This window comes from Sapajus apella, unplaced genomic scaffold (genome assembly GCF_009761245.1).
Source record: "Sapajus apella isolate SASKATOON/1434 unplaced genomic scaffold, GSC_monkey_1.0 scaffold36, whole genome shotgun sequence".
Lineage (NCBI taxonomy): Eukaryota > Metazoa > Chordata > Mammalia > Primates > Cebidae > Sapajus > Sapajus apella.
The window spans coordinates 35345147-35357677 of NW_022436976.1; the positions used below are offsets into that span (position 1 = coordinate 35345147).

General features: G+C 35.6%; 1 protein-coding gene across 2 annotated transcripts in view; it reads left to right on the plus strand.

Moving 5' to 3' along the window:
* Positions 1–12531, plus strand: part of FAF1 (Fas associated factor 1) — a 527910-nt gene that overhangs the window by 480513 nt on the left and 34866 nt on the right. For both annotated transcript variants that reach the window (XM_032297137.1, XM_032297138.1), the window contains exon 18: positions 11224–11439. In XM_032297137.1, the coding sequence (XP_032153028.1) occupies positions 11224–11439 (216 nt within the window). The remainder of the gene's footprint in view (positions 1–11223; positions 11440–12531) is intronic.

Genomic DNA, 12531 nt, shown 5'->3' on the forward strand with positions numbered 1-12531 from the left:
TTAAAAGCCTATTTTTAGCAAACAGAGTGGCACACACCTATAATCCCAGCTACTTGGGAGGCTGAGGTGGGAGGAGCCCAGGAGTTCAAGGCCCTCCAGAGCAATATGGCATGACCCTGTCTCTTTTTAAATATAATAATAATAAATTTTAAAAAACATTTTTAAGCCTACTTTTAAATTTTTACCTAACGTTAGCCTGATAAAAGCAGAACCAGAGCTTCTGCCCAGTATTCATTCTACTCATTACTCCAAATTTGAAGAATGAAGGTGGGACTATAAACTGGTTATTAAGGTAAAAATGCTCTTTATAATTTGTATTTTTATCTTATGTAAGTTACTTTTGTCACATAAAGATAATACCACCACCACTGGACCGTAATAATAATCATTCCCGTCATCATAATCATCATCGTCATCACCACTATCTGTTGTGCAATTACTATGTGCTAAACTCAGTGGTGATCACTTTATAAGCATTAATTATCTTATTGAATTTTTACAGTTCAATAAGGTGGGTGCCAACTCATAAATTTACCTTATTATAATTATGGAGACTATATATCCACAATTTCTTCAATATTTCCAGTTTGAAGTATTCCATTGTTCTCATGAACCATTAAAACAGACCAGTAATTCTAGCTTCATGGTGTCCAAATCACAGCCTACAGACTATTCTTTACATCCAGAAGCAACCAAAAATCATCTATCTGAATTTTGATTTAGGAAATATGATCATTTGCCTTATTTACTTTATCCAGAAAATGAGGTCATAGTAGTAGTAATCTATCCATACTCTCCTGTTGCCAGGAGCAAAGAAAGACTGTAGAATCCATTCAAATAAACTGTCCCTATGTGGAATCCATTCTACTCCCTTGATGATATCATCCAATATTATGACTATTATACTGACTATTTTAAATGACTATATTATATTGTCTCTACGTTTGACTCCCAGATTTATATTTTTAGCTCCTCCCTTTCCCTGAACCCCAGATTTGAATACCTAACTGCTAGCCCATTATGTCTACTTAGATGTCTCATATACATCAGGAACTTAATATGTTTTAAATTGCACAACCGATCCTACCCTCCCAACCCAAACCTGCTCTTTCTACAATCTTCCCTATCTCAATAAATGGAAAATCTTTCTAGTTGTTTGAGCCAGAAACCTTGGAACTATCCTTGACTTCTTTCTTTTACATCCGTATTTAATGAGCAAATCCTGTGGGCCTACAAATATGTGCAAAACTTAAATGCTTAACTCCACCACTATCACCTTCATCTAAGCCACCATTGCCTGTTTCTGGATTACTTTAGTAACTTCCCAACTTGACTCCATGTCTTCATTTTTGTCTTTCCTATAGTCTTAATTCTTTAAAAATCATTTGTCACATCTTGTCACCTCAAAAACTTGCAGTGGCTTACAGCTCAAAATAAAACCTGAATTCTTACAGTAATTCTAAGCAGGTCTCTACAGGATTTTCTGTAGAGATTGACAGACTGATTCTTAAATTTATATGAAAAAACAATAGAACTGGAATAGTCTAAACAATTTTGAAAAAGAAAACAAAGTTGGAGGACTCACATTATCAGAGTTCAAGATTTACTATAATCAAGACATTGTTGTATTTACAAAAAGACGGACCCATGAGTCAATGGAGTCCAGAAATAGACCCACACATATATGGTCAATTGATTTTCAACAGAGATACAAAGGCAATTCAATGAAGAAAGGATAGTCTTTTCAATACATGATTCTGCAACAATTGGATATTCATATCCAAAAAAATCCCATAGAAAACCAATTTTAAAACCCTTCAATTTATATCTTGCATGCATCACAAGCAAAAATTAACTCAAAATGGGTAATAGACCTAAATGTAAAATCTAAAACTATTCAAGTCCCAGAAGAAAACATAGGAGAAAATCTTCATGACCTTGAGTCAGACAAAGATTTCTTAGATCTGACACCAAAGATACTACCTATAAAATAACAACTATCTAAATTACACTTTATCAAAATTAGAAACTTCTACTATTTGTAAAATACTACTAGGAAATTGAAACAACAAACCACAGACTGGGGAAAAATCATGTATTTGATGTCCAGAATACATAAAGAGCTCTAAAAATTCAATAATAAGGAAGCAACCCAAGTATTAATATTTGAAAGACACTTCATCAAAGAAAATATACAGAAGGCAAATAAACATATCAAAATATGTTCAACATTTTTAGTCATTAGGGAGCTAGAAATTAAAACCACACTATATGTACACCTTTGGGAATGGCTTTTTAAAAGAAAAAGGGACAATACCAAGTACTGGCAAAGATGAGGAGCAACTGAACTCTTAGACATTAATTATGGGAATGCTAAATAGTACATCCGCTTTGGAAATTAGCTTGATACTTTCTTGTAAAGTTATATATATACCATATGATCTAGCAATCATTCTCCTAGGTATATATTTACACAAGTGAAATGAAAGTAACAGTAAACTGCTTTCACACAAAGCAGTTTACATATATACAAAAATATGTATGAAAATGTTTATAGCAGCTTTATTTGTGGTCACCTAAACTTGGAAACAGCTCAGGTATCCCTCAACTGGTGAAGGGGTCATCAAACTGTACATGTAGCTATACAATGGAATACTACTCAGCAATAAATAGCAACAAACTACTGATATATTCAACAACATGAATGAATCTTAAATATATTGTGCTATGTGAAGGAAGTCATTTGTATAACATTTATTTAAACATAACATTTATATATTTATATAACATTCTAGAAAAGGCAAAACTAGAATCAGTAAAGATTAGAGGTTAGGAGCTGGGGATGAAGAAATTTGGATGGGGAGAGAGGTAATAGAACTCTTCTTTATTGGTGATTGTAGTTATGCAAATGTATATATTTGTCAAAACTCACAGAACTGCACATTTAAACAGATAGAATTTGCTGTATATAAATTATACACTAATTTTAAAATAGGAAAATAATTATTAATTAGCCTTCCCAAAGCCGTATATGATCTAACCACCCCTCTCCTTTGTTTCCACTCTAACTTTAACCCCTCTACCCTTGCTTATTTTGTTCCAGCTACATTGGCTGCCTTGCTATTCTTCAATCAACCCAGGTACTTGGGCCTTGTTATTTACTGTGACTCCTGCCTATAGTATACTTATTTTAGATCTAAATGTCCACGTGGCACCCTCTTTCCTTTAGACCTTTGCTTACTGGGGTTTACAGTATTTAAAATTTTACCCCTGACCCCACCTTCTACCAGCATTCCCTGCACTCCCTCCGTACCACTCACCACTTAGTGACAAATGATATACACTCTGTGTCACCTAAGAATGGGATAATGTGTCATTGGCAATTTCGTTGATGTGCAAACATCCTACACTTTATTTACACAAACAGAGAGTATAGCCTGCTACACACCTGGGCTATATGGTATACCCTGTTGCTCCAGGCTACAAACCTGTACAGCATGTTACTGTGTTGAATACTGCAGGCAACTATAATACAATGGCAAGTATTTATATACATAAACATATCTAAACATAGAAAAGGTACAGTAAAAAGGATAAAAGGTGTGGTGCACCTGTATAGGATACTTACCACGAATGGAGCTTCCAAGAGTAAAGTTGCTTTGAGTGAGTCAGTGAGCAAGTGATGAGTGAATATGAAGGCCTAGGTCATTACACTACAGTAGACTTTATAATCATTGTACACTTAGGCCACAGTAGGTCTACTTTTTCTTTTCAGCAGTGAATTAAGCCTAGCTTACTATAACTTTTTTACTTTATGTAAACTTTTAATTTTTTTAACTTTCTGATTCTTTTGTAATAACAGTTTAAAACATACATTGTACAGCTGTCCAAATTTTTCTTTCTTTACATCCTTATTCTATAAGTTTTTCTCTATTAAAATTTTTTTTCTTCTTTTTAAACTTTTTTGTTAAAAACTAAGATACATGCACATTAGCCTAGGCCTATGCAGGGTGTAGATTGTCAGTCTCATTGTCTTCCACATTCACATCTTGTCCACTGGAAGGTCTTTGGGGCAGTAACACATATGGAGCTGTCATCTCTTATTATAATAATGCTGTCTTCTGGAATACCTTCTGAAGGACCTGCATGGGGCTCATTTACTGTTAACTTTTTTTAAAAGTACATAGAAGGAGTATATCCTAAAATAACAATTAAAATATAGTGTGCTAAATACTAGGCAATAAGAATTTTTCAGCTCCATTATAATCTTATCAGACCACCATGGTATATACAGTCATCGTTGACTGAAAAGTCCTTACGTAGCACCTACTGTCTTTTCCTATGTGTGTGTTTGTTGTCTTTATTCCCACCCTACTAGAATGTAGGGCCCATTTAGGCAGAATTTTTAATCCGAAAAATAGCAGTTATTTTCCCATCATTTGGAACAATGCATGACTCATAGAAGACGCTCAGTAAGAAATCATGGAATTAATGAATGTTAGCTTTAGTCTATTTAACACTATGCCTTAGCCAGCTATAAACAGTTATTAGTACATACTCATAGAAGCCTAGAGGTTATTGTGTGTGTGTATTTATGCGTACATCTGTGTGTATATAAGTAAATTAAGCCAGTCTTTGATTCTTATTGTAAGAGACTATTGTAAGTGTATATTATTCTTTCTGATTAAAAAAATGTAACGGTGTCGCCACAGTCTTTTGTGGGTATCTATTTTCACGGCCTAATTTCACGTCAAAAAATAGCCCCATTTCTCATCCCTGCTGTGAATGCTTTAAATACTCACATATTTTTAGTAAAAAAAGTCAAAGATTAGTTAATATTTCTAACCTATACCAGGTTTCCATGTTTTATTCCAAACCAAAAATAATGCAAATAAACTATATTTGTTGAGCAGATCAAACTGAAGCTTAACAATGGTGTTTACTATGACTGTGTTTGAAGGTAGGTGTCCTTTATATGGTTGTTTTACAACAGTGTAAACTGAACTACTAATGTATTTTTGTTTTTGTTTTTTTTGCCAGTAGAACTGTTGGATATTCAAATCCCAAGGTTGCTGATTTGCCTCATATCTCTTCATTGTTTTCCACGTTGGTCCATTGGTGTGGGATATATGAGGTCTATTTTCATCCTGGGGAAAAGCCCTGGAGACTGTATACATTGAGGAGCAGATATTGTCTGCACAATGAATGGGAATAACGAGCTACTGTTGTTTATTCTGCTGTAAGATAATTGATTGAATTCAGACAATAATGTAGCATCTGTTGTTATACTGTGCAGGGAAATGTCAAAACAGAAAGCAAGCAGACAGGTGGATTAAAGGGAGACAAAGAGGGAAAACCAAGAAATATCACATAAGGTTTTGATTTAAAGTAGGTAAGAAGAAATAATCATAACAAAAATGATAACACCAACAACTATCATCTGTTGATCACAGTATTATGTATTGCATGAGGATCAGTGCTCGGCACTTGTCACTGAGTGCCAACCAAGTGTCAGCACTTGCTAAGTGGGGTCAGGGACAGGGCCAAGATGGCCAACTAGAAGCAGTGGTGATCAGAGGCTCACATAAAAAGAACCATAATTAGCATGTGAATCCTACACAAGCAACCAAGGTATCCAGGTTCTCTTATCAGAACTGACTAAGCAGCTGGTGTGATCCACGGAGAGGAAGTAAGAGCAGTGTGGTGTGGTGGCCCACCTAAAACCATTCTGCATCTTATAGAAGGATGCTGTGAGGAGGATGTTATTAGCTCTGTTTCTATGAGAAAACGGAAATTCATAAATACTGTCATTTGCCTAATTGCCAGGATTTAAATGCATGTCTGTCATACTCCAAAACCTATGTTTCTAACTATAACATTACATTTAATTAAAATTTTTAAAACTGGACTCATTGTTAGAAGTCAGAATACTGACTTTAAGGGGCAGTAGTTCCCAGGAAAGGGCATGCTTGATCAGGGTTCTAGTTTTAGAGATATGTTGACTTTGAAACTTTATCAAGTTGTACACGTAACATTTGTATACTTTTTCATATATACATTATACTTTAATAAAAACTTTAAATAATTACAAGATGCATGACTTTGAACAGAAAGGATAAAGCTTTATATAACACTGACTCAAATTTTGAAAAAAGTTTCAAATATATAAAATCTGCTGGAAAAATTAAGGAAAAGTATCTGGGTGATGAAAAAGTTTTGGAAATAAATAGTAGTGATGATTGTACAACATTGTGAATTTACTTAATACCACCAAATTGTACATTTAACAATGGTTAAAATATTTTTTAAATTAGTGGATATACCTATACACCAATAACAGACTAAAAGAGAGCCAAATCAAGAACAAACTGCCATTCACAACTGCTACAAAGAGAATAAAATACCTAGGAATACAACTGTCAAAGGATGTAAAGGACTTCTTCAAGGAGAACTGCAAACCACTGCTCAAGGAAATAAGAGAGGACACAAACAGATGGAAAACATTCCATGCTCATGCTTAGGAAGAATCAATATTGTGAAAATGGCCATACTGCCCAAATTAATTTATAGATTCAATGCTATCTCCGTCAAGCTACCTATGACCCTCTTCACAGAACTGGAAAAAACCACCTTAAACTTCATATGGAACCAAAAGAGAGCCCACATCACCAAGTCAATCCTAAGCAAAAAGAACAAAGCTGGAGGCATCATGCTACCTGACTTCAAACTACACTACAAGGCTACAGTAACCAAAACAGCATGGTACTGGTACCAAAACAGAGATAGAGACCAATGGAACAGAACAGAGGCCTCTGAGGCAATGCCACACATCTGCAACCATCTGATGTTTGACAAACCTGACAAAAACAAGCAATGGGGAAAGGATTCTGTGTTTAATAAATGGTGTTCAGAAAACCGGCCATCCATGTGAAGAAAACAGAAACTGGACCCCTTCCTGACACTTTACACTAAAATTAAGTACAGATGGAATAAAAACTTAAACATAAGACCTAACACCACAAAAATCCTAGAAGAAAACCTAGTCAAAACCATTCAGGACATAGGTATAGGCAAGGACTTCATGACTAAAACACCAAAAGCACTGGCAACAAAAGCCAAAATAGACAAATGGGATCTAATTAAACTCCAGAGCTTCTGTATAGCAAAAGAAACAATCATTAGAGTGAACCGGCAACCAACAGAATGGGAAAAAATTTTGCAGTCTACCCATCTGACAAAGGGCTAATATCCAGAATCTACAAAGAACTAAAACAGATTTACAAGAAAAAAACAAACAAACCCATTCAAAAGTGGGTAAAGGACATGAACAGACACTTTTCAAAAGAAGACACATATGAGGCCAACAAACATATGAAAACAATGTTCATCATCACTGGTCATTAGAGAAATGCAAATCAAAACCACATTGAGATACCATCTCACACCAGTTAGAATGGCAATATGCTGGAGAGGATATGGAGAAATAGGAACACTTTTACACTGTTGGTGGGAGTGTAAATTAATTTAACCATTGTGGAAGACAGTGTGGCAATTCCTCAAGGACCTAAAAATAGAAATTCCATTTGATCCAGCAATCCCATTACTGAGTATATATCCAAAGGATTATAAATCGTTCTGTTATAAAGACATATGCACACGTATGTTCATTGCAGCACTGTTTACAATAGCAAAGACCTGGAACCAACCCAAATGCCCATCGATGATAGACTGGACAAGGAAAATGTGGCACATACACACCATGGAATACTATGCAGCCATAAAAAACGATGAGTTCATGTCCTTTGTAAGGACATGGATGAAGTTGGAAACCATCATTCTCAGCAAACTGACACAAGAACAGAAAATCAAACACTGCATGTTCTCACTCATAGGAGGGTGTTGAACAATGAGAACACATGGACACAGGGATGGAAGCATCACACAGCAAGGTCTGTTGGAGAAGAATGGGGGAGGGACAGTGGGGAGTAGGGATATTGGGGAGGTGTAACATGGGGAGAAATGCCAGATATAGATGACAGGGGGATGGAGGCAGCAAACCACATTGCCACATATGTACCTATGCAACAATCCTGCATGTTCTACACATGTACCCCAGAACCTAAAGTGCAAAAATATATATATTTTTTTTAAAAATTTGTGGATATAAACAGTGATGGTCATGGCTATCTCAATGGTGAATCTGCAGATTAGTTTTAATGTTTTTCTTTTCATCTGTTTTTGCAATGAATTTATATTACTTCTGTAATCAGGAAAAATGTTTCATAATCTCAAAGATATGGTTGAAAAGAACCACCATGGTGGCCAGGAGTGGTGATTCACACCTGTAATCCCAGCACTTTGGGAGGCCTAGGCAGACAGATCGCCTGAGGTCAGGAGTTTGAGACTAGCCTGGTTAACATGGTGAAACCCCGTCTCCACTTAAAATACAAAAATAACTGGGTGTGGTGGCACATGCCTATAATCCTAGCTACTTGGGAGGCTGAGGTGGGATATTCACTTGAACCTGGGACACGGAGGTTGCAGAGAGCTGAGGTGGTGCCATTATACTCCAGCCTGGGCAGTAGAATGAGACTCTGTCTCAAAAACAAAAAGGAACTACCATTGTAACTGAGAAATAGATGATCCCATTAACAGTTTAGAAAATGTATAGAACTCTAATCCACAGATATTTACACTTAAGAAGCAACTCATGGTTTCCCTTTAAGGGACACGTGGAAAATTAACCTGAACAGTTAATGCAAGAAGGAGTCAGATCTCAGAGGAAGGAGAAGCAAGATGTTCAATTCTTGATTATTAGAAGTAAAGGCTGAGAGATTCACATTTTTCTAGCATTTATTGAACACCTGCTGTTTGCCTACAATCATGCTAAGTACTTTCACATACACTGTTTCAGTTAATATATTAGCTTATTCCTTCCCTTCCAAATGCATATTGAGCATCTACTTTGTGCTATGCACTATATTTGGAGTAAGAAGTAATACATGCTCCCATGCCATTATGAAGCTTGCAGGCTAGTAAGAAAGCCAGGCATTAAATAAATAACTATGGTACTATAGAGTGAATGCTGTAGTTGACATATATCAAGTAGCGTTTAATTTTGATATACACAGGTTCATCCATTCATTGGGTTACTAATATATGATGGTGTTACTAAAATAGTTTAATATTTGGAAATCCTCAGCTGAAACTCATTGCTATCTCAGAACACCAATATCAGGTAAACTGCCACTCACGCTACTCAAAGAAAAAAGGCAAAAGGGACTGAAACAAAAGGCAAAAATATATTTTTAACCGTATTTCTTCTGTCTCCATTTCTGGGTATCAGTTTCCCCTTATAAAAAAAAATGAGAGTATTGGGCTGTTTGGCAAATGCAGCCCCCTTCCAGACCTGATATTCTGTGTAGATCTCTTCATTATAACAAAAGTACCTCTTCATTATAATTATAATAGGCTTCACTGAAGCCTATTATGTGTCAGACGCCACACTGAAAATTTTACATATATTGTCTATGTAATTCCCATCTCTGTAATCCCCTATAAGGTAGGTGGTTATTCAGTGCCTCCAGAAGGAAAGTAACCTCAGTCATAAGCCAAACTAGCTTTTTCTACACACTGTAGAAATTTTGAATGATTAAAAAAAATACCTCTGTGTTAGAACCAACCAAATTCACCTGCATGACACATAAATTACCTCATTTCTTATCCATACTTGTGTCTGAGCAAACTTTTTCTGTTGCTTATTTTAAACATTTTGTAACATATTTGCATAGGTCAAAAATATAGAAAGGTATAATCAGAAAACACCTACTGCCACCTCTTCCACCTTGTTTCCTCTACCCCCTGTAGAAATAATTTAGGGAAAAAAAGAAATGTGTAGCTAGTCAGCTAACAAATAAGCTGGTTCTTTGGTTCTCCAAAGAACCAAAGAATGGTTAGCTGTTAGCTGACTAGCTACACATTTCTTTTTTTCTCTAAATTATTTCTTTATACTTTTATTCTCAGCCTTCCTTCCACTTATTTTATTGTTTTTTCCCCAATAGCTTTTAATTTATTTTATTTCCAGACACTGATAATTCACTAGTTTTTTAAATCTAATTCTTAACTCACTTATTTTTATTATTTGATTTATAATGGCATAAGAATGTTAAGGCTATGAATTTCCTCAGGGCGCTGCTTTTGATGAATCTCATAGAGTCTAACATGAAATCTTTGTCAGGGTGCTAGACAAAAAAAGGTTTTAGTGATTTTTATGTATTCCAAGGTTGTCAGGGACCTTAGAGACAATCTCCTTTTAATGGAATGTCTCAAATGTGAAACAATGTAATATAATGCTAAAACCTGTAATACTCAAGCCCATGCTAGCCATGAGATCTTCCAACAGTTTACCCCACCTGCGTTAAGTCTGTATTTCTTCTGTAAAATGAAGGGTTTGGTCCATCTTGTAGGTCCAGAAATGAATCACTAAGATTTGGCCAAATCCCATAGTGAGTTAGTGGCAAAGCCAGAACTAGGACTGTGGTCTCCTTCTGCCAATAAGCCTGATATTTGAAGTTCTTTCCATTTTTTTTTAATTTTTCTTTTATTGTGGCAAAATATATGTACAGTAACTTGCTATTCTTAAGTATACAATTCAGTGGCAGTAATTGTATTCACAGTATTGTTCAGTCATCACCACTATTTCCAAAACATTTCATCACCCTAAACAATTTTCCCATTCCATTTTGACATAAACATAATAATCCAGTATTCTACAAACTGTGCAGTTGTTTCTACTTGAAAAATATATTTCTCAAATATAAATATATCTCTGTGTGTGTGTATGTGTCTTTTCTGAATGCATCTAAAAGCTTTAATTCATACCCTAGAAAGATATCAATTGGGTATTTGATACGAATGTCTCTGATCACAAATATCTGAGCCCTTCAGTTTAAAAAAATGCCTTTTCTCTGTAGTTTACTATCAATTTAATAATATGTGTCATCAAGGTGGGATTTATTTTAATTAATTGCCTATTGGGCTAATATTAAGAAAATGAAAAATACATGATTCTATTGTTCAAGCATTAGACTTGGTTAATAAATGAGGCAGTGACTTTTCAATGAATTTCTGGAAAGCAACAACTTTTCTTCTGGTCTCTTTCTCCCCCACTCTCCATAGTTCAGTCCATCCCACATTTTAACACTGGGTTTTTGCTCTCCTTAGGCCATCCGGCTGTCCTTAGAGCAAGCCCTGCCTCCTGAGCCAAAAGAAGAAAATGCTGAGCCTGTGAGCAAACTGCGGATCCGGACCCCCAGTGGCGAGTTCTTGGAACGGCGTTTCCTGGCCAGCAGCAAGCTCCAGATTGTCTTTGATTTTGTAGCTTCCAAAGGATTTCCATGGGATGAGTACAAGTTACTGAGCACCTTTCCTAGGAGAGATGTAAGTTCCCATGCTTATCTCAGGAACCATAGTATCCCATGCTTATCTCAGGAAGCATATCCTGGTGGGAAATGTGCCATCGTTAAAGCTGAACAAAGTAGTTCAAGAAAAGTCCCATGGTGCAGGCAACTCTAAGGCATCCCAGGAGTCCTTTGTTCTGCACACCATTCTCTCCTTAGCTTTTGGAGAATGTATGGCTTCTCAGGCCAACAGACATATACCCAGGAACCTATGTAAGAAATTAGGTACTAGATCTTTTTTCCTAGCTGTTTTCCCTATTCCAGCATTCCAGTCTTTACTGAGGTCTCATCTGTATTCCTCAAATGAGATATATTCTGTAGACCTCAGAATTTACTCAAGAATTGTATGTTTAACAGCTTAACACTTAGATATCAGGATCAACGAATATAGGTTTATGAAGAATGAGTCATGCAAAACAAAGAGTATTTTGTGATTTGATAGTCTTACTAGCCTGTGAAGTCAGAGAGGGTGACCTATATTCACTGCGTGCTTGCATTTCAGCACAATATTTGATAGTCTCTCATAGTATTCTGGGGCAAAGTAGAGAGATGTAGATATGTTGGATTCATTGCTGATTAAACGGTTGCATCTAAAAAATGTTAACCACTGTCTCCTTATAGGGAACCAAGAGGCTCTGTTTTTAATCTTTTATTACTTATTTATTGGCAACCTAAATGAAGACTTTATCAGATTTATAGATTATGAAAAATAAGATTCAAGAAAATCTTAAAATACTGAAACTTACAGAAAATGAAGCTGCAGAAATTTTACAGAAAGATGTAGAAATAGTTTCCTTTAGTGGAGGTTATGGTTTAATTAAGCTGAATATACGTAAATAACGTGTTGTGGCTGCCAACAAAAAAAGCTAGCTCCCATTTAAAGGTGAAATCCCAACCAGAGGATAACATAATGGTCCTATTTAACTCTGCACTAAGATAAACTACCCCAGGTGATGGGTGTACCAAAATCTCACTAATCACCACTAAACAACTTACTCATGTAACTAAATACCACCTGTTCCCCAAAAGCTATGGAAATAAAAATTTTTTTTTTTTTTTTTTTTTTTTTTTT